This window comes from Bubalus bubalis, chromosome 18 (assembly GCF_019923935.1).
Source record: "Bubalus bubalis isolate 160015118507 breed Murrah chromosome 18, NDDB_SH_1, whole genome shotgun sequence".
In the NCBI taxonomy this organism is placed as follows: Eukaryota; Metazoa; Chordata; class Mammalia; order Artiodactyla; family Bovidae; genus Bubalus; species Bubalus bubalis.
This window is the reverse complement of record NC_059174.1, coordinates 51152481-51175660: the sequence shown is the minus strand read 5'-3', so window position 1 is coordinate 51175660 and position 23180 is coordinate 51152481. Positions and strand designations below refer to the sequence as shown.

General features: G+C 45.8%; 1 protein-coding gene across 2 annotated transcripts; it reads left to right on the top strand.

Moving 5' to 3' along the window:
- The first annotated feature begins 5607 nt into the window (after positions 1-5607).
- On the top strand, positions 5608-23001 carry ETHE1 (ETHE1 persulfide dioxygenase). 2 transcript variants are annotated; one of them, XM_006052407.4, is made up of 7 exons: positions 5608-5771; positions 6231-6375; positions 6536-6684; positions 20228-20357; positions 21532-21621; positions 22460-22576; positions 22787-23001. In XM_006052407.4, exons 1-7 carry the CDS (start codon positions 5691-5693, stop codon positions 22837-22839), a joined length of 765 nt encoding a protein of 254 aa, XP_006052469.1. In that variant the 5' UTR covers positions 5608-5690; the 3' UTR covers positions 22840-23001. The 2 variants fall into 2 exon arrangements, with proteins under 2 accessions (XP_006052469.1, XP_025125002.1); XM_025269217.3 differs by lacking the exon at positions 6536-6684 and having other exon boundaries at positions 5612-5771.
- The last annotated feature ends 179 nt before the right edge of the window (positions 23002-23180 follow it).

The following is a 23180-nucleotide window of genomic DNA, read 5'->3' as shown; positions in this document are numbered from 1 at the left end:
ACTTTTCACTTTCATGCATTGGAGAAGGAAATGGCAACCAACTCCAGTGTTCTTGCCTGGAGAATCCCAGGGACGGGAGAGCCTGGTAGGCTGCCATCTATGGGGTCGCACAGAGTCGGACACGACTGAAACGACTTAGCAGCAGCAGCAGCAGCATGCAGTATTTGCCTTTCCCTGTCTGATTTATTTCACTTGGCAGAATGCCCTTCAAGTCAATCCATGTTGCTGCAAACAGCAAAAAAATTTTTTTTATGGCTGAGTAGTATTCCATTGTATATATACACCACATCTTCCTTAGCCATTCCTCTGTGGCTGCACACTTAGGTGGCTTCCATATCTTGGCAATTGTAAATAATGCTGCTGTGAACATTGGGATGCTTGTTATCTTTTCTTAGATCTTCACAGTGAGGGAGGAACTATTTTCAGCCACAATTTACAGATGAGAAAACAGAGGCCCAGAAGAGGTTAAGTTTTGAGCCTGAGCTCACACAGTTGGGAAGAGTGATGGTAGTTTCTAACTCTTAGGATGCCTCACAGCTAATGCTACAAAACCCCCAGAGGGCGTGCATGCCTTCAAGGGACAGGTTACTGTCTAGAGATCCTGCCAGAACAGTTAGGAATGGGCCCCAGGGCTGAGGAGGTTTTATTTGGGGGATCCTCACAGTAAAGTGCCTGAGGGTCCCTGGTTTCCTGGCCTCTGTCTCCCCTGAGCTCCTGGCCATCCCTGTACCTCTCCTCCTTGTTTTAGGCCTGATGTCTGCTCCTCTTTCCCCACCAGCCAGACTGAGGACTCACCTCTGCATCTCCAGCTTCACCCAGCTTGAGCCAAACATTCAGGACACCTCAATGTGAGGATAACTGAAGCAGGTTCTCTCCTTGAGTCTGAGCCTGTCTTTCTGCCTGTTTCTCCATTCTCTGGGTGTTTCCCTGTTCTGACAGGCTCTCCTTCCCGTACATTTCTCCCTGCTCTAATGTTCCCTGCTTCCCACATCTCTTCCCATCTCCACAATCTTCTAGAATCTCCAAGTATATCTTTTTTTGTTTTGCTTTGGCTGTGCCATGTTCCATTCATGATCTTATTCCCTGAGAGAAAGTGAAAATGAAAGTCACTCAGTCGTGTCTGACTCTTTGCAACCTCATGGACTATACAGTCCATGGAATTCTCCAGGCCAGAATACTGGAGTGGGTAGCCTTTTCCTTCTCCAGGGGATCTTCCCAACCCAGGAATCGAACTGGCGTCTCCTGCATTGCAGGTGGATTCTTTACCAACTGAGGCTGACCAGGGATCAAACCTGTGCCCCCTGCAGTGGAAGCACAGAGTCTTAACCCCTGGACAGCCAGTAAAGTCCCTCCAGGTATATCTTTGTGACCATATTCCTTTTGACCCACACCCCATTTCAACCCTATGCCTCTCCATGTATCTCTGAAACTCTCCAGATCTCTCTCTCTCTCTCAGTATGACTGAGTCTCTGCATCTTCCTTGTCTCTGAGTCTCTCCCCTCATAAAGTCCATCATAAACACACTAGGAGTCTGGCAAAGTTGGCTAAGGGGAGAGGACCAAAGATGGAGCACTGGTTGTCTCCCCAAACATAGGGAGAATTACAGTCATCCCTCAGTATCCACAGGCTTCCCCAGTGGCTCAGCAGTAAAGAACCCACCTGCAATCCTGGAGACAGAGAAGATGCTGGTTCGATCCCTGGGTCGGGAAGTTCTGGTGGAGGAGGGCATGGCAGCCGACTCCAGTATTCTTGCCTGGAGAATCCCATTGATAGAGGAACCTGGTGGGTTACAGTCCATGGGCTCATGAAGAGTAGGACGGGACTGAAACTACTGGGCATGAATATGAGTTCAGTATCCGCAGGATGGGGTGGGAGTGCTTAGTTCCAGGACCCCTCTTGGCTACCAGAATGGGGAATGCTAATGTATCTCATATAAAATGATGTGGTACAGTTGACCTCTGAATCTGTGACCAAGGTGAGGGCGGGGTGCGCTATTCTCGCTATTGATATGATTCCAAAGAGCAAACTTTCAGACTGCCCATGACTAAATGTATTTCAACTCTAGGTCCTTGGTGTAAATGAACAAAAGCCATTTTTAGAAGTTCACATTCCAAAAGAAGCCAAATGATTCCAAACCCGATTTTGCAAGGCATCATGGAAAGTTATTTGTTTATTTGGGGCTTCCAGGTGGTACTAACGGTAAAGAACCTGCCTACCAATGCAGGAGACTAAGAGATGAGGATTTGATCCCTGGGTAGGAAAGATCCCCTGGAGAAGGAAATGGTAACCCACTCCAATATTCTTGCCTGGAGAATCCCATGGACAGAGGAGCCAGTCCATAGGGTGGCAAAGAGTCAGACATGACTGAAGAAACTTAGCAAGCATTTATTTATTTATTTAGCTGCACAGCAATATGTGAACCGTGAACTTCCAGATGTTCAAGCTGGTTTTAGAAAAGGCAGAGGAACCAGAGATCAAATTGCCAACATCCGCTGGATCATCGAAAAACCAAAAGAGTTCCAGAAAAACATCTATTTCTGCTTTATTGACTATGTCAAAGCCTTTGACTGTGTGGATCACAATAAACTGTGGAAAATTCTGAAAGAGATGGGAATACCAGACCACCTGACCTGCCTCTTGAGAAACCTGTATGCAGGTCAGGAAGCAACAGTTAGAACTGGACATGGAACAACAGACTGGGTCCAAATAGGAAAAGGAGTATGTCAAGGTTGTATATTGTCACCCTGCTTATTTAACTTCTATGCAGAGTACATCATGAGAAACGCTGGGCTGGAAGAAGCACAAGCTGGAATCAAGATTTCCAGGAGAAATATCAATAACCTCAGATATGCAGATGACACCACCCTTATGGCAGAAAGTGAAGAGGAACTAAAAAGCCTCTTGTGAAAGTGAAAGAGGAGAGTGAAAAGTTGGCTTAAAGCTCAACATTCAGAAAACAAAGATCATGGCATCTGGTCCCACCACTTCATGGGAAATAGATGGGGAAACAGTGGAAACAGTGTCAGACTTTACTTTGGGGGGCTCCAAAATCACTACAGATGGTGATTGCAGCCATGGAATTAAAAGATGCTTACTCCTTGGAAGGAAAGTTATAACCAACTCAAAAGCAGAGACATTGCTTTGCCAACAAAGGTCCGTCTAGTCAAGGCTATGGTTTTTCCTGTGGTCATGTATGGATGTGAGAGTTGGACTGTGAAGAAGGCTGAGCACTGAAGAATTGATGCTTTTGAACTGTGGTGTTGGAGAAGACTCTTGAGAGTCCCTTGGACTGCAAGGAGATCCAACCAGTCCATTCTAAAGGAGATTAGTCCTGGGTATTCTTTGGAAGGAATGATGCTAAAGCTGAAACTCCAGTACTTTGGCCACCTCATGCGAAGAGTTGACTCACTGGAAAAGACTCTGATGCTGGGAGGGATTGGGGGCAGGAGGAGAAGGGGACGACAGAGGATGAGATGGCTGGATGGCATCATCGACTTGATGGACCTGAGTTTGAGTGAACTCTGGGAGTTGGTGATGGACAGGGAGGCCTGGCGTGCTGCGATTCATGGTGTCGCAAACAGTCAGACACGACTGAGGGACTGAACTGAACTGAACTGAACTGAATGGCTTGTGGGATCTTTGACCTGTCGATGGTGAAAGTGCCAAGTCTTAACCACTGAATGGCCAGGGAATTCTGGAAAATTATTTTTAAAATTATTTTTTCCTGGGAAGAGATAAACATTCCTGATAAAATACTTTAGCGAATTTTAAATAAATTTTAATTGGATAATATGTTGTTCTGAAGCCAGGCACCCACCCAACAGCCCCTCAGGACACTAATGACATTGCACCAAACTTTTTTTTTTTCCAAAAATGAGTGTCCAACCGCCTGGTTTTCCTATAAAATAGCCCAGGAGCTATGAGTGTACTGGGTCTCTTTTTGGTTTCCTACTTCTCCAGAGAAAGAAGTCTATGCTTCTCCCAATGTACCTCCCTTGACCTTTGAGTATCTCCCTATGTTTTGTTTTTCTGATTTTTTAAAAAATTAATTTTTATTTTATATTGGAGTATAGTTGATTTATAATGTTGTGTTAGTTTCCGGTGCACAGCAAAATGATTCATTTATACGTGATACACACATCCATTCTTTTCAGAGTCTTCTCTTATATAGGTTATTACAGATTATTTAGTAGGGTTCCCTGGGCTATACAGTAGGACCTTGTTGTTTATCTATTTTATATCTAGTAGTGGTACCCCACTCCAGTACTCTTGCCTGGAAAATCCCATGGACGGAGGAGCCTGGTAGGCTGCAGTCCATGGGGTCGCTAAGAGTCGGACACGACTGAGCGACTTCACTTTCACTTTTCACTTTCATGCATTGGAGAAGGAAATGGCAACCAACTCCAGTGTTCTTGCCTGGAGAATCCCAGGGACGGGGGAGCCTGGTGGCTGCCGTCTGTGGGGTCGCACCGAATCAGACAAGACTGAAGTGACTTAGCAGCATCAGCAGCAGCAGCAGCAGCAGTGTGTGTATGTTAACCCCTAATTTATCCCTCCTCTCAACCTTTCCCCTTGGGGGCAAGAGGAGAAGGGGACGACAGAGGATGAGATGGCTGGATAGCATCACCGACTCAATGGACGTGAGTTTGAGTGAACTCCGGGAGTTGGTGATGGACAGGGAGGCCTGGCGTGCTGCGATTCATGGGGTTGCAAAGAGTCGGACACGACTGAGCAACTGAACTGAACTGAAGCATACATTTGTTTTCAAAGTCTGTGACTCTGTTTCTGTTTTGTAAATAAGTTCATTTGTATCATTTTTTAAGATTCCACATATAAGTGATAACACATGATATTTATCTTTCTCTCTGACTTACTTCAGGCAGTTAGATGATCTCTAGGTCTATTCATGTTGCATTATTTCATTTTTAATGGCTGAGTAATATTCCCTTTTATTTATGTGCCACACTTTCTTTATCCATTCCCCCAGCTGATGGACATTTAGATTACTTCCTGTTTTGGCTGTTGTACATAGTGCTGCAGTGTAGATTGGAGTGCATATGTCTTTTCAAATTGTGGTTTTCTCTGGATATATGCCCCTGGAGGGGGAATGCTGGATCATATGGTAGTTTTATTTTTATTTATTTATTATTTTTGAAGTGAAGAAGTGAAGTGAAGTCGCTCAGTCGTGTCCCACTCTTTGTGACCCCATGGACTGTACAGTACCAAGCTCCTCCGTCCACGGGATTTTCCATGCTAGAGTACTGGAGTGGGTTGCCATTTCCTTCTCCAGGGGATCTTCCGCACCCAGGGATTGAATCCAGGTCTCCCACATTGTAGGCAGACGCTTTTTTTTCTTTTAAGGAACCTTTGTACTGTTCTCCACATAGTGGTTGTAACTCTTCCAACAGTGTAGGAGGGTTCCCTTTTCTCCCCACCTTCTCTATCATTTATTGTTCATAGACTTTTTGATGATGGCCATTCAGGCCAGTGTGAGGTGACTGTTCTTTGTTTCTCTGGGACTTTCCAAACTCGCCAGCCTCGCTCTGCTCAGCCCCGCCCTCGGTCCGCGCAGTCGCGGCTCCTTTAAGGCGGGCCCCGCCCCCGCCCTGCCCCTCCGGGGTCAGCCAGCGGAGCACCCGGCTTCCGCGGGCATTCGTCCTCGGCTCCGTCCCTACTCTGCCTCGGGCACGATGGCGGGGTCTATACTGAAGATCGCCGGCCGGCGGCTCAGTCAACACACAGGGTCTGGAGCCCCCGTTCTCCTACGGCAGGTTCGCTGTGGCTGGACCCGGGAGCGAGATTACTGGGTCCTGAGCGGGTGCAAGGGCGGAACTCCTGGGTCCTTTAAATCCGGAGAGATACCCTGGCCCCGATCCTGGATCTTTGAGGAAGGGGTGTGGGGCTAGACTCTTGCGTCCTTTAAAGGTGGTGGGGGTGGGGGTGGGGGGTGGTGGGGTGGTTCTGGAATCCTCCGGACTTGGGGCCGGAATCCTGCTTCTATTTCAGAATGGGTGATGGGGACCCAAATTTGGGGACGGATGGATGTTGGGATTCTTTCCTTTAGACAAAGTAAGGTGCAGGGGTCCCAGACTCCTGACTCCTGGAGTAAAACGGGTCTGGAGTTTCTGGGCCGGGATCTTAGGAAGACAATCGAGAGGCCTGGACTCCTGGGTCCGCAATGAGTGGAAGTCCGGTTCTGCGCTCTCAGCTGTACCCGCCCCGCTTCCCAGATGTTTGAGCCCAAGAGCTGCACCTATACTTATCTTCTGGGGGACCGAGAGTCCCGAGAGGCGGTTCTGATCGACCCGGTTCTGGAGACAGCGCAACGAGATGCCCAGTTGGTCAAGGAGCTGGGGCTGCGGCTGCTGTATGCGGGTCAGTGTGGAGCTCCTGGGGTCTGAGGGCATGGGGCCGCAGCTTGGAGCGGGAAGCCGGAGACCCGGACTCCTGGGTCTCAGGGAGGGCTGGGGCTTGGGGCTGGGGATCCCGGGTCCTCTCTGTGCCCTCCCGGACCTGGCCCTCCTCTCTCTCCCAGTGAATACCCACTGCCATGCGGACCACATTACCGGCTCCGGGCTCCTCCGGTCCCTACTTCCCGGCTGTCAGTCTGTCATCTCCCGCCTTAGCGGGGCCCAGGCTGACTGGCACATTGAGGATGGAGACTCCATCCAGTTCGGGCGCTTCGTGAGTTGGATGCTGGGTCTAAGAGGGTGGTGGCCTGGACTTCCTGGGCTAAAGGGAAGTGGGGATGGAGGCCTGGGCTTCTGAGACCTGCTGTAGGAGGGGCGGCCAGGCCTGAGTTCCTGATCTGTCTCTGGGAGGAGGGCACCATAAACCCAGGTGGAAAAGTGGGCCAAGAGTCTCTCACAGGTGTGTCTCTGACCGAACCCCTTAAGTCAACAACACTTAAAGAGTTTTCTGTAACCTTGTGGCAACTCCTTTGGCCTTGGAGTCTCATAATATTTGACTGGGAGCTGGAATTCCAAGGTCACCGTTGAGGGAGAGACCCAGCCCCGGCTTCCTAAAATCATTGATGGAAGAAGGTGCGGATAGTAGCCCCAGAGCAAGGACTAACTAGGATGAGGCAAGAGAGGTGCCTCCCGCGCAACACTTAAGGAGGCGCTCATTCTCACATCTGTGAAATGTCAGGGCTGGCACCTTCAAGTGGGTGCCTCCTTAAATGTTGCGCCCCTTCAGGAGCCTGCTTGCCTCACCCTAACTCCAGCCCCGCTATTGCCTCACACAGCAATGGTCTGAAGATTCCTACCTCCTTTTTTTGCAACCAGTAATATCAGCAGGGTTCCGGCCAGAATTTTAACCCAGGGCAATATGATGGGTGAGGCGGGTGCTAGGGGGAGTTGCCCTCAGGGGGAAGGGGAAACAGCTGGCAGAACTCTTTTCTGATCAGAGTTGCTAAAGACTGAAGAGAGTTTGGCTGGCTTTGTAGACAGAATGTTAGATGACAGGGTGAGGACTTTGCCTCAAGGTTTTGCTAAACGAGGTCAGTTTATCTGAGCCAGGATTTTGCGGAAATGAGGTCTGTGTGTGGGATCAGAAGGTTTATTATTACTTTTTAAATTTAATTTTTATTTTATATTGGCGTTTAGTTGATTTACAATATTGTGTTAATTTCAGGTGTACAGCAAAGTGATTCAGTTACCCATTCTTTTTCAGATTCTTTTCCCATATCGAGTTATGACAAAATATTGAGTAGGATTCCCTGTGCTATACAGTAGGTCTTTGTTGGTTACCTATTTTCTGTATAGTAGTGTGTATATGTTAATCTCAGACTCCTAATTTGGGATCAGAGGGTTTAGCTCCACTGATTACAGCCTCTTTATTTCAAGTCTTTTCCTGGAAGGAAGTAAAAAGAAAATGCATTGGGCATTTATATACACTGTATTTAATAGGCAGGTTCTAACAAGCATTAGAGGTGTTAGAAACAGTTGGAGTTATGTGTCAAGGTGAGCCCTTTGTTATGTTGGGTGAGTGATGTTTTCAGTTAATCAATGTGGAAGGCTCTAGCTATGGAAGATTGTTCTAGTGCTTTTCTTTTTTTGGTTGTGTGGAGCAGCTTGCAGGATCTTAGTTCCCTGATCAGGGATTAAACCGGGGCCACAGCCCTGGGCTCACAGCCCTGGGCTTGCCTTGTGGCTCAGCTGGTAAAGAATCCACCAGCAATGCGGGAGACCTGGGTTTGATCCCTGGGTTGGGAAGATCCCCTGGAGAAGGGAAAGGCTACCCACTCCAGTATTCTGACCTGGAGAATTCCATGGACTGTATGGACCCATGGGGTCACAAAGAATCGAACACGACTGAGTCACTTTCACTTTTCACAGCAGTGGAAGCATGGAGTTCAGACCACTGGGCCACCAGGGAACTCTCAGTGCTTGGGTTTTTTAAACAGCTTTATTGATATAGCTCACATACCATCCAGTTCACCCATTTGAAATACATATTCAGTGACTTAGTATATTCGGAGTTGCACACCCTTCACCACAGTTCATTTTAGAATATTTTCATCACTCCAGAAAGAAGATTCTGCACCCCTTAGCTGTCACCCCAGTGTGTCCTTCTTTCGCTCCCACGGCTGCAGGCAACCACTAATCTGTTTTCAGTCTCTACAGATTTGCTTATTCTGGATATTTCATAGAAATGCTATCATATAATATATGGTCTTTGTGACTGTAACACTTAGCACAATTTGTCAAGGTTCATCCATGTTGTAACATGTATCCAGTGTTTTGTTTCTTTTTATTACTGAATAATATTCCATTGAATGGATATATCACATTTTATTTATTCATCAGTTGATGGGCAGTTAAATTGTTTCCACTTTAAGGGTATTGTGAATAATGCTGCTATGAATATTCATGTACAAGTTTTGTGGGGGTGTATGTTTTCATCTCTCTTGGGTGTATACATGGGATGGAATTGCTGGATCATATGCTAACTTTGTTTAACAGTTTGAGAAACTGTTATCAGAAACTGTTACCCAGGGCTTCCCTGGTGGTCCACTGGCTAAAACTCTGCATTACCAGTGCAGAGGGCACAGGTTTGATCCCTAGTCAGGGACCTAAATCCCACATGCCATACCTAAGAGTTCACATTGCCTCAACCAAGATCCAGTGCAGCCAAATAAATAAATTAAAAAAAAAAAACCAAAAAACTGTTACCCAAAGTGTCTACACAATTTTATTTTTTTCAAATTGATCTTTAAAAAAAAATGTGTGTGTGTTAGTCGCTCAGTCATGTCCAACTCTTTGTGACCCCATGGACTGAGGAGCCCACCTGGCTCCTCATGGAAGAATTCCTCATGGAATTCTTCAGGCAAGAATACTGGAGTGGGTTGCCCTTCTCTTCTCCAGGGGATCTTTCCAACCCACGGACTGAACCTGGGTCTCCTGCATTTCAGGCAGGTTCTTTGCCATCTGGGCCACCAGAGAAGCCCTTAAATAAACATTTTTTAAAATATGTATTTATTTGGCTGTGTTGGGTCTTAGTTGAGGCATGTGGGATCTTTCATCGTGGCCACAGGCTTCTCTCTAGGTGTGGCGTGTGGGCTCTGGAGCTCACAGGCTCACTAGTGGCAGCGCACGAGCGTAGCTGCCCGGAGGCATATGGGAACTTAGTTCCCTGACCAGGGATCAAACCCACATCCTGTGCATCAGCAGGCAGATTCTTAACCACTGGACCACCGGGGAAGTCCTGGCTGTACCATCTTATGTTCCCATCACCTGTGTGAAGGTTGCAGTTCCTCCAACATCCTCGCCAACACTTTTTACTATCTGTCTTTATGATTAGTCAGCATTTTTGTTTGTTTTTCATCTGAGTTCTTTATAAGCCTTTGGAGATGGGCACTTTTCTTCCCCTCTCACTTCTCTCCTCTCCACTTTAAAAATTTTAATTGTAACATGCATATTATAATAACAAGGGCTCATATTATACACGTGCAGCCTGGTCATTTGTTACATATGTCTATACAGGAGTATCCACCGCCCAGATTCAAATCAAGCCCACTGGCCCCAAAGTCTTCCGTGTCCCCCTTCCTGGCCATTGACAGTCACACGAAGGGACCATTCTGACTTAAAAATCAGACTAGTTCTGTCTGTTCTGGACTTGATAAACAGGGGTCCGTGTGTACTCTTTGTGTCTGCTTCCTTCACTCTACATATGCTTCTGTATAATTGCAGTTCTTTCCTTTCGTGTTGTACAGCAGTAGCTGGCACACTTTTCTGCCCAGACCAGATAGTAAACCTTTCTGGTTTTGCAGGCCACATGATCCCTGTTGTAACTACTTAATGCTCCTGCTGCTGTGAAAGCAGTCATAGACAGTGCAGGCATGAATAAGCACAGCTGGGCTCCACTAAAGCCTTATTTATGGCCCCTGAAAATTTGATTTCAATAATTTCCAAGTGTCATGAAATGCTATTCTTATTTTGATTTTTTTTCCCCCAACCATGGAAAAGAAAAACCATTCTTAGTTCCCAGGGCTTATAAAAGCCAGTGGCAGGCCAAATGCAGTGCAGTTTGCCAGCCCCTGCAGTAGAGCATTTTATCATGTGACTTGATGACAGTTTATATCTATTATCCTTTTGATGGTTGATTTCAGTCTTGGCCTATTATGTAGAACACTGCTTTGGAGATTCTTGAACATCACCCTCAATGGTAATGGCGGGCATTACCCTCAATTCCAGGGAGTGGACTTGCTGGATCTTAGAACTGACACATATTTAACTTTAGTAGAAACCACCAGCTTTTTGAACCGGCTGTAGATTTTATACTCACAGTGGGCCACATTTGGATGGTTTTATTGTAGAATGGACTTTCCGTTTTATTAAGCAATGATTGAGACTTAAACCTTTCAGCAGCTCCCATGAGGGGTGGCAGATTCCGAAAGTTAGTCTTTCCAGTTACATATATTGATGTAGCTTCCCGGATAGCTCAGTTGGTAAAGAATCCACCTGCAGTGCAGGAGACTCCGGTGTGATTCCTGGGTCAGAAAGATCTGCTGGAGAGGAGGTAGGCTACCCATTCCAGTATTCTTGGGCTTCCCTGGTGGCTCAGCTGGTAAAGAATCCGCCTGCAATATGGGAGACCTGGGTTCGATCCCTGAGTTGGGAAGATTCCCTGGAGAGGGGAAAGACTACCCACTCCAGGATTCTGGCCTGGAGAAGCCCACGGGGTCGCAAAGGGTCAGACACGACTGAGCGACTTTCATATATTGATGCAGAGAGGTTGCTGCTCAAGATACTAATCCCCGGGTCCCACTTAAGAGATTCTGATTTACTTGTTTGAGGCAGACACCAGAAATCAGTATATTTTAAAGCCTCACAGGTGATTCTCATTTGGCCCACCTGAGGATTTCAGTGGTTCTTCCTGTTTGGAATGAAATATTGTAGAACAGGTCTGTGGGCTGTGCTTAGTCGCTCAGTTGTGTCCGACTCTTTGTGATCTCATGGACTGTAGCCTGCCAAGCTCCTCTGTCCATGGATTCTCCAGGTAAGAATACTTCAGTGGGTTGCCATGCCCTCCTCCAGGGGAACTTCCCAACCCAGAGATCAAACCCAGGTCTCCCACATTGCAGGTGGATTCTTTACCTTCTGAGCCATCAGGGAAGCCCAAGAATACTGGAGTGGGGATTCTCCATGGGATCTTCCCAACCCAGGAATCGAACTGGGGTCTCCTGCATTGCAGGTGGATTCTTTACCAGCTGAGCTACCAGGAAGCCCCAGAACAAGTCTAACCCCCGCCACCAACATTTTTATGAAAAACTTGCAGCATACATAAAAGTTGAAAAAACGTTTACAGCATATGCCTCTATCTATCCATCACTTAATCTTATTTTTTTAATTGAAGTATAGTTGGTTTACAGTATCTTGTTAGTTTCATGTGTACAACACAGCGTCCATCTTATTTTTTTATGCATTTTTAAGTACCTGGTCCCCTAAGCAGAATAAATTTAATTTTTTTCGCAAAAGAAAGAAAGTTTAGCTGATGAAACTTCAGAGTATTTAGCTACAATGGAAAATGACACTTTAGATCTTCAAGTTTATCGGGTATAGAAACAGCAGTTAGTTATACCATAACCAAGTGCTTTTTAAATAATGGAGCAGAGAAATGAACTTGGGAACCAAGTGGGAAAAGGCTAGCGCTTACTTGCCACCAGGGGGCAGTGCGGGCCATGGGAACTGCCAGGCGAAGGCGCCTCGTGCTTGCGTGCATCTCTTGTGTTGAGTTTCGCTGATGGTTGTGTAAGGCACCACATCTGCAGGAAGGGCTTCCCAGGTGTGATCCTGCCTGCCTTCCGAGGCTAGGTCGTAACAGGCAGTTGGTGGCGCAATGGTCAAGAACCTGCCTGCCAGTGCAAGAGGCGTAAGAAATGTGGATTCGATCCCTGGGTGGAGAAGATCCCCTGGAGAAGGGCATGGCAACCCGCTCCAGTTTTCTTGCCTTGGAGAATCCCATGGACAGAGGAGCCTGGCGGCTGCAGTTCATAGGGTCACAAAGAGTCAGACACGACTGAAGCCGATTTAGCAGGCACATTTCTGCAGGAAATAGGCGAAAGGGCAGCTATGGAGCTGTATTACGCCCTTGATGCATCATGAACGGGAAGAATAAATTTTTGAAAAGAATGTGGGGTTAGGCGGGTCCCACAGAATCCCTGCAGAGGATTACTCAGGTTTCAGGAACAGGTGAGGCTGGGCTGGGTCACCATGTTAGCTGCCCCCACCCACAACTTTTTATTTTTAGTATTTTCAAAACTGTAGTAAATCAAAAGAGTAGTACAGTTAATAGTCTCATATCTTTTCTCTGATGTTTACCTGTTGCTGACATTTTTACTACTTTGCTTTATTTCTCTCTCTTGTGTATATATTAATACTTTTTTCCTCCTTTTGTAGTCAAAAGCTAAGTTGCAGACTTTTCCCCCCTAAAGACTTCTAAGATTGCTTTCCTATATCAGCGGTTCTCAAACTCAAACGTTTTGATCCGAGGATTCCTTAACCCTCTTAAAAGTTATAAAGGGCCTCCCTGGTGGCTCAGATAGTAAAAAATATGCCTGCATTGTGGGAGGTGGGGGTTTGATCCCTAAGTTGGGAAGACCCCCTGGAGAAGGGAATGGCTACCCACTCCAGTATTCTTGCCTGGGAATTCTCATGGACAGAGGAGACTGGTGCGCTGCAGTTCATGGGGTTTATGGAGGGCCCTAAAAAGCTCTTGTTTACCTGGATTCTGTCTGTTAATATTTACTGTATTGGTTATATGTCAATCATATCTCAGTTTTAAATAGAAAACATAAGTATTCTGATATGCAAAAAGCATTTACTGTATCAGAAGTTGAAACTGAGACTTTTTTAAAAGCACAAGAATACACAAGCACCCAGCTGTCAGAGTGATGACATCATCACAGGTTATGTAGCTTCTGGAAAACTCCACTGAATTCTCATGGGAGTGAAAAAGGACAAACGGCCTCTTCACACCATTGTGAAAATAGTTTAATAGTGTTGATCTTGCAGACCCTGAGGGTTCCCCCTACGACACCACCTTGAGAACCATTCTTTTTAAAAAATCTCTGTCATGTCTAACAACATAGACATGTTCTTAAATTCTTAAATAGTTCTGAAATCTAGCCCATGTTCAAATTTCCCCATTTTCTCAGGAATCATTTTTATCAGTTCAGTTCAGTCTCTCAGTCACGTCTGACTCTGCGACCCCATGAACTGCAACACTCCAGGCCTCCCTGTCCATCACCAACTCTTGGAGTCCACCCAAACCCATGTCCTTTGAGTCGGTGATGCCATCCAGCCATCTCATCTTCTGTCGTCCCCTTCTCCTCCTGCCCTCAATCTTTCCTAGCATCAGGGTCTTTTCAAATCAGTCAGCACTTTGCATCAGGTGGCCAAAGTATTGGAGTTTTAGCTTCAACATCAGTCCTTCCAATGAACACCCAGGACTGATCTCCTTTAGGATGAACTGGTTGGATCTCCTAGCAGTCCAAGGGACTCTCAAGAGTCTTCTCCAACACCACAGTTCAAAAGCATAATTTTTATAGCTATTCTTTTATTAAATAGGACCCAATCAAAGTTCATACATGGCATTTGGCTGGTATGTGTATTTAGTCTCCTTTAGTCTAGAACTCAATGTACATGAGTTTGAGCAAACTCTATGAGATAGTGAAGGATAAGGAAGCCTGGTGTGCTGCAGTCCATAGGATCTCAAAGAGTTCAGTAGTCGCTGCACGTGGGCTCAATGGTTTCGACTCCCAGGCTCTGAGCGACTCATAGGCTCGGTAGTTGTAGCACAAGGGCTCCATGGCATGTGGGATCTTCCTGGATGAGGAATCAAACTCATGTCTCCTGCATTGGCAGGAGGATTCTTCACCACTGAGCCACCAGGGAAGCCCTTCTCTCAGTCTTTTTTTAAAATTAGAAGCTACAAATATACACTTTTGAGAAATCCTCCAAATGATAAGGGTCAACAGCAAATTCAGACTTTTAATAACTACTGAGCAGTCCAGACGAAGCATTACTATGGCTGAACCTGGTTCTTGACCCTCCACTGTGTCTTCTCTGACAGATAAATCTCATTAAACCTTCCTAACCACGTAGTAGGGATTCCCTGATGGCTCAGGGGTAAAGAAGCCGCCTGCAATGCAGGAGACGCAAGTTAGATCCCTGGGTTGGGAAGATCCCCTTGGAGAAGGAAATGGCCACCCACTGCAGTATTCTTGCCTGGGAAATCCCATGGACAGAGGAGCCTGGTGAGCTACAGTCCATGGGGTCGCAAAGAGACAGACACGACTTTGTGACTAAACAACAACATCCCTGTAGTTAGATCAGAAGTATTTTCCCATTTTACAGAGAAGGGAGTGCAGAGAGGAAAAGTGATTTGCCCAAAAGTTATACTGAGAAAGTTGGCTGAGCCAGGATTTGAACCCAAGAGGCTTGGTGGTTCCACTAGATCAGTATTTTAGAATTTTAAAACATTATTATTATTTATAATACAGAAATTATTGTATGTCAGGCATTTTAATTTTTTGGCTGCACCACTTGGCTTGTAGGATCTTAGTTACCTGCTGCTGCTGCTGCTAGTCGCTTCAGTCATGTCTGACTCTGTGCGACCCCGTAGACAGCAGCCCACCGGGCTCCCCCGTCCCTGTGACCAGGGATCAAACCCTGGCCCTTGGCAGGGAGGATGTGGAGTCCTAACCACGGAATTGTCAGGGAATTTCCTGAGCATTTTTAAAATGCTTTACATACGTGAAATAATTTAATCTTTATAATAGCCCTATGACGTGGGGACAATTATTATCCCCATTTTACAAATGAGCAGAGAAGCCCAGAGAGGTGAAATAGCTTGCCCAAGGTCACACAGCTAATAATAGCAGAGCCAAATTTACAGCCCATGTCATATGGCTCCAGGGACTGCTCTTAACCACTAATCCATGCGCTTTCACTGAGAGAGAAATATTTTACATCTGGGGTCAGCACTGAAACCTCAGCTTCATGAAATACCACTTACCTTCCTGTGCACCAGGCAGTCTGAGATTTCCCACTTCATCCTCTGCCTCTCCACTTCCCTCTTTATGTCTGCCCCACTTTTTTGTTTAGGCTCATGGTTATGTCTGTGAGATTCATCCATATCGTCACGTGTAGTTCGTTCATTTGCATCCCGTGCCTCAGTTTCCTCATCTGTAGAGTGGGGACAGGAATGATGCTTACCGAGTAATGATGTGTGAGGTCTGAATGAATTCAGTCATGTCAAGGCCTTAGAAGAGAGCCTTGACAAAGGAAAAGGAGTCAATCAGGCTCGTAAAAAGTAGGCAGACCAGACTGATGGGAGAAGAGGGAATTGCAGGGACAAAATGTGTGGCGAAGCCTGGTGTTTTCTGGCAATGACTCTGGGATTCAAAGTAGCTGGGGAAAGGCGGATGTCATAGGACATGGGACTGGAAACGTGAGCAGGCACCAGAGCCGGGGCTGAAGAGCTGAAACTCTGTCCCGGGGCCACTGGGAGCCTGGGAAAGGTTTTTTTGTTTTTTAATTGTTGGATTGAAAAACAATTATTTATTTTTAATTGGAGGATAATTGCTTTAAAACATGGTATTCATTTCTGCCATGTGTCAACATGAATCAGCCATAGGAATATATGTGTCCCCTCCCTCTTGAACCCCCCTCCCCCAGGACGGGTTTTGAGCAGAGAGGGACAAAACTGGATCTGAGTAGTAGAAAAGCTCCCTTAGGTCATGTAGGAGGTAGATTGGAGGCTGGTAGGCCAGGGAGGAGGCTGGTGGTTGGCCCAAGCAGGTGAGGCCTGGGATGGACAGGATTATAGGGGTTGATAGAGATGGTAAATTCTAGATATTCCAGAGAAGGGAAAGATAAATAGGGAGGCTGACCATTAGCAAAGCCACCTGTGGCACAGCCTTGGTCATTAAGGGCCTAGGAGGTTTTGATCCCTGTGGCAAGCAGGATTGTGTTCAATTTATATTAAAATTTTGTTTAATTTATACACATCACATAATTAATATGCCATATACTGTTGACCCTTGAACAACTCAGGGAGTTAGGGCCACTCACCCTCCCCACATTCAAAAATCGGGATATATCTTAATACAGTCGGTCCTTCCATCTGTGTTTTCTCCACATCCATGGATTCACTAAGCCAGATTGGGTAGTACTGTAGTTCTTACTACTGAAAAAAAATCCTCCTATATATGGACTTGCACAGTTCAAATCTGAGTTATTCAAGGGTCAACTGTACATGCTCTAACTGTTGTTTAGTTGCTCTGATTCTTTTGCAACCCTGTGGACCCAGCCAGGCTCCTCTGTCCATGGGGTTTCCCAGGCAAGAATACTGGAGTGGGTTGTCATTTCCTTCTCCAGGGGATCTTCCCGACCCAGGGACTGAACCCAGGGCTCCTGCATTGCAGGCGGATTCTCTGCGGCTGAGCCACCAGGGAAGCCCCTATATACTCTAATTACTGGTTGTTTACAACTGACGCCCTTCTGATTGGCCAATACCCATGTTATTTGTTGTTGTTGTTATTCAGTTGCCAAGTCATGTCCAACTCTTTGTGGCCCCACGGATTGCAGGACGCCAGGCTTCCCTGCCTCTCACCATCTCCCTGAGTTTACCCAAGTCCATGTCCATTGAATCGGTGATACCATCCAGCTATCTCATCCTTTGTCACCCTCATCTCCTTCTGCCTTCAATCTTTCCAGCATCAGGGTCTTTTCTAATGAGTCAGCTGTTTGCATCAGGTAGACAAAGTATTGAAACTTCAGCTTCAGCATCAGACCTTCCAAAGAGTATTCAGGGTTGGTTTCCTTTAAGATTGACTGGTTTGATCTCCTTGCTTTCCAAGGGACTCTCAAGAGTCTTCTCCAGCATCACAGTTCAAAAGCATCAATTCTTCTGTGCTCAGCCTTCTTTAGTGTTCAGCTCTCACATCTGTACAGGACTAATGGAAACACCATAGCCTTGACCATATGGACCTTTTTCACCAAAGTAATGTCTTTGCTTTTTAACACACTGTCTAGGTTTGTCATAGCTTTGTTATAACCAAAGTTAAATATTTTGAACATTTCTCCTGAATATCCATCCCCTTTTTTAGTTCAAAAATTTCCATGCTTTTTGTTTAAAAAATTCAGAGAGTATGGAAACATACAAAATAAAAAGTGAAATATCATTCCTCTACTACCAAAAGGCAATATTAATTTGAGGGGCCAGGGGATGTGCTTTTTCCCACAAGATTTTGCAAGATTTGTGATTTCCCTTTGCACTTATATACCCTAGTTTGGCAGATAGTAACTGAAAAAAACATACAGTGGCTTGAACAAACAGTTTTACTTTTTCCTGTGACAGGAAATTTGGAAGAAGGTAGTTATTCTCTGATTTGGCATCACCATCATTTGTGGGATTGATTATCTTGGCTTTTTTCCTTCATGGTTGCAAGATAGCTGCTGCAACTCCAGCCATCACATCTTGTGTTCAGAGCCAGATGAAGTGGAAAGGGCAAGTGCCAGTCCCTTTTTATCAGGAAGGGAGAAGCTTTCCCAGAATTTCTCAGGATACTTGCTGAGATCTTATTGGCCAGAGAACTGTGCCAGAGGCCACCCAAGCTGTCAGGGAGACTGGGAAAGTGCTTCTGCTGGGCACACTGATGCCCCAAACCAAACTGGAGATCTGTGAGTGGGGAAGGTTAAAACAGATATCGGGTGTGGATATAGAGTCTGCACATAGTGTCCTTTGATAATTAGCAGATGACTGCCCTGGACAAGGATGCTAACTGGTGGGAGGAGCCTCTGTTAAGAGAGGAGGAGTGATATGTGAGTGGAAACTAATCTCATACGTGATTGTTAGATCACTGGGGTAATAATTTTTTTTCTGACAGTTGCTTCACTGAACTGAGTGTGGGGATTTAGATAATCAGGGCTCCCTGGGTGGTGTCTTTGTGCTCATGTGTTGGTTTTCTTAACAGCAAGGCCTTAGTAGTGGCTTTGAGAGGTCAGAAAATATGTGCCTTTGAGATGTTGCTAGACGCTGCTTGCTGCTGCTGCTAAGTCACTTCAGTCGTGTCCGACTCTGTGCGACCCCATAGATGGCAGCCCACCAGGCTCCCCCGTCCCTGGGATTCTCCAGGCAAGAACACTGGAGTGGGTTGCCATTTCCTTCTCCAATGCATGCAAGTGAAAAGTGAAAGTGAAGTCACTCAGTTGTGTCCGACTCTTCGCAACCCCGTGGACTGCAGCCTACCAGGCTCCTCCATCCATGGGATTTTCCAGGCAAGAGTACTGAAGTGGGGTGCCATCGCCTTCTCCGAGACGCTCCTTAGCTGCTGTCTAAAATGGCTTTTCTGAGTTGTACTCACATTGAGAGGATGAAAGGGTTTGTCTCAAACACCCTGAGCAACTCTGACAGTTGCCAATCTGATAAATGAAAAATAAAGGTTTTAAAATTTATTTTAAACCTCTCTCTCCCTGCCCTTTTTTAGAGGGGATCAAACATCTTTTCAGATGTTTGTTCCCTCTTCCCTGAATTGCCTGTTCTTTTATTTAGCCAGTTTTCTTTGGGGGTTCTTATTGATGTTTAGGAGCTGTTCAGATATTCTGGCTTTATAACACTTTCTTATACATGCTGCTAATATTGTCTCTGAGTTTTTTTGTTTTGTCACTCTGATTTTCCTTTTCTATAATGAAGTTAAACTATGTGGCCCCTGTTTTTCCTTGTGGCCTCAGGATTTCCTACTGTCTTAGAAAAACTTTTTCTACCTCAAGGTTTTATGTATATACATATATAATATATATGCATAATGTTATATAAACATAAATATAATATGCATCTATAAATATAGATCTATTCTTTTATATTTCCTTCTAGAGTTTTGGGGTGTTTTTTTTTAGTGTTTATTTAGTTTATCCTGAATTTTGTGTTTTATTTTTGATTACAAAATGGCATGTTCACTGTAAAACAAGAAGATAATATAGGAGGAGTCCAAAGAAAAAAATATTTTGAGTTAATTAATAAATTTTTAAAAATAGACATTGTTTAAGTTGCTTTGTAACCTGTTTTTTTGCACTTACTGGCTAGTAAACATCTTTCATGCCATTAAATATTTGTGTATGGCATCATTAAATTTTATTTCAATGACATAATTTTAAATGACTGTTCAGTATTTCATATTTATTAGTGTGCTTACCTTTTTCTTACTGATATGTAAGATCCATTCGTACATAAAGTATCCTGACTACTGTCTGGTATGTATGTGCTACAAAAATATTTTGCCAGCATGTTGATTTCCTTTAAATTTTGTTTATGATGTTGTTGCCATTCTGAAACCTCAAATTTATTAAAATTCAAACCACTGATCTTTCCCTTAATGATTTAAGCCTTTTAAGATGAATGTTCTTCTCTAACCAGAGATCATATATCGAGTTGGCTAAAAACTTCATGAGTGAACTTCTTGGCCAGCCTACTATTTCTTTGTATGTTTGTTGTTCTAGTTTTATGATTTTATTTCCTTGTTTTAAGTTTGTAATTCATTGGGGGTTTACTCTGGAGTGACGTTTGAGTCTAGGATCTTACATTTTTTTTTTAATCAAAAAAAAGTACACATTATCTAAATGTGACCCTGGGATGAGGTGGGAGCATCTGAGGCCAGTTTTACCATGAGTGTAAAACCATAGGCTTATTGGTGACTCTTTGTACTTTCCTTCTCTGCCAGGCCTTGGAGACCCGGGCCAGCCCTGGCCACACCCCTGGCTGTGTCACCTTCGTCTTGAATGACCACAGCATGGCCTTCACTGGAGACGCCCTGCTTATCCGAGGGTGTGGGCGGACAGATTTCCAGCAAGGTCACAGGCCCTTTTCCCTGACCCAAGATTTTAGTATGGTTATGTGAATGCCAGGATTTTAAGTGTCCGTTGTAAGAATGAATGAACAAATGTTAGATTTTTAGGGGATTAGCCTTAGACTGAAGGAGTTTAGCTGCTAGGAGGTGGTTAGGTTCAGTGGTTTAATTGCTAGGGGGTGATGTTACATTGGGCTCCCCTGGTGGCTCAGCAGTAAAGAATCTTCCTGCCAATTCAGGAGACTCAGGAGATGCTGGTTTGATCCCTGGATCAGGAAGATCCCCTGGAGGAGGAAATTGCAATCCACTCCAGAATTCTTGCCTGAAAAATCCCATAGGCAGAGGAACTTGACAAGCTACAGTCCATGGGGTTTCAAAGAGTTGGACACCACTGAGTGACTGAGCATGCATGCACGATGTTACATTTGGGGTATAGCTGCTGGGGGCAGTTACATTAAGGAGTTTCACTATGGGAAGGGTGTTTAGTTTCACAGTGTCAGGGTTCAACTGCCCTTTGAGTATGTGTGTGAATGTGGTGGACACTAGATTGGGAGGATTCAGCCACCTTGCAGGGTGACGCTGGATGAGAGAAAAGAGACAGCCCTAGTGAGCTGGCTGTGGGTAGCCACGTCCCCAGGCTGCTTCTTGCTTCCTCTTTCCTTATCTTTCCATCTTGGTCTCTGTCTTTTTCTCTCTGAAGCTCCTAATCTTCCATTTATTCATCCCCACCACAGTCATGAGATCAAAGAAAAGATGGCAGAACATTCTGAGAGGTTTGCACCTGTCCCAATTTAGGACTCGCAGCTTCTTGCCAAAACTATGGCTCTATCCTCCTTTGCCTCATGTCTTCAATTTCTTACCTTCTAGTCCACTTTCCCTGCCCAGAATCCTTTCTTAGCCCCCCCAGAGTGACGGGACTTGGTGCTTCAGGGTCCTATCCCAACCTTCTTTACAGTCATGCTGAATTCTTACCATTCCCCAAGTCTTTGCATGTGTTGTTCCACTTACCTAGAATTCCCTTCGCTCTCCTCTACACAAAGCGTTGGCTACTGACAGAAAATGAGGGAGAAGGTTTAGCTACAGTGATTTTTATCCTCCTGTCTTCTTCCTGAAGGGAAGCAGTTTGGGAGCTTCTCTCAACCTGTTGTTCCACTGACCTCTGACTTTTCCTTCCCCAGGCTGTGCTAAGACCTTGTACCACTCAGTTCATGAAAAGATCTTCACTCTTCCAGGAAACTGTCTGATCTACCCTGCTCATGATTACCACGGTGAGGGCTTCCTGGAGGAGGTGTGGGATTTACATAATTTAGCATTTGAGAGGGAGCACTGAACTGCTGTAACCCTCGTGTGGCTCTCAGACTACAATTCCCAGGAATTCCTCTGGCTAAAAAGATCAAGTGCTGAGGTATACTGAGGGTCAGTTCAGTTCAGTAGCTCAGTTGTGTCCGACTCTTTGCAACCCCATGAATCGCAGCACGCCAGGCCTCCCTGTCCATCACCAACTCCTGGAGTTCACTCAGACTCACGTCCATTGAGTCAGTGATGCCATCCATCCATCTCATCCTCTGTCATCCCCTTCTTCTCCTGCCCCCAATCCCTCCCAGCATCAGAGTCTTTTCCAATGAGTCAACTCTTCGCATGAGGTGGCCAAAGTACTGGAGTTTTAGCTTTAACATCATTCCTTCCAAAGAAATCCCAGGACTGATCTCCTTTGGGATGGACTGGTTGGATCTCCTTGCAGTCCAAGGGACTCTCAAGAGTCTTCTCCAACACCACAGTTCAAAAGCATCAATTCTTCGGCCCTCAGCCTTCTTCACAGTCCAACTCTCACATCCATACATGACCACAGGAAAAACCATAGCTTTGACTAGACGGACCTTTGTTGGCAAAGCCTAGAATTCTGGAAGGCATGGGCTTTCCTGGGACTTTCTTATAGAACCTATGGAACTGGGAAACTACATTTCCCATAGTGCCTATTGGCTAGGGGGAAAGCAATCTGTTAGTCCTGGGCCAGAAAGATACCCTGAGGCCTCCTGGGAAATGTAGTTCTGGGAGGCCAGAGGCACTGGACAATTTGACATTCCTCCCCACTCCCTTGGCCATTAGGGCTCACAGTGTCCACTGTGGAGGAGGAGCGGACTCTGAACCCTCGGCTCACCCTCAGCTGTGAGGAGTTTGTCAAGGTCATGAACAAACTGAACCTGCCTAAACCTCAGCAGATAGGTGAGTGGCTGAAGATCTGGACTCCTGGATCTGAGGGAAGGAGCTGGGGGTCTGGACACCTGGGTGTGAGGGAGGAGGTGCTGAGGGTCTGGACTCTTAGTTTCTCAAAGAAGAAGAGCTATTAGGACGTCTGGGTCCTCAGTGGGGCAGAGGGGAAGCCGGATGGTCTGCTTGGGCCCCTTTGTTTCACTATTGGCTTCTTCGTTTCAGACTTTGCTGTTCCAGCTAACATGCGCTGTGGGATCCAGACACCTCCTTCCTGACCGACCCTGACTCTCAGGCGCTCACAGCTCACATCCGTTAAGAATGCACTAGGTGGGGTGAGGGGAGCCGTGCCATCACTGGGGCCTCTCTCCTCTTCCCCTCCCTTACTAGCCCCCTCAAGCTTCTTAAATAAACATCTTTTTTTTTTTCCCTCCTCTGAATCTGACTTCTGTTTTCTGGGGGAACCGGTGGGTTTCTGGGCTGAGGTATCTGCGGTTAGTTCTGGTCCCTGGAGAGGTCAGGGAGCAAGGCAAGATAAAGGTCCTGGGAGCCTGGAAGGAGGAGATTTTTGTAACTCATAAGAGAGAAGCAAACAGATATGTGGGGCAGGGTTTCTCAG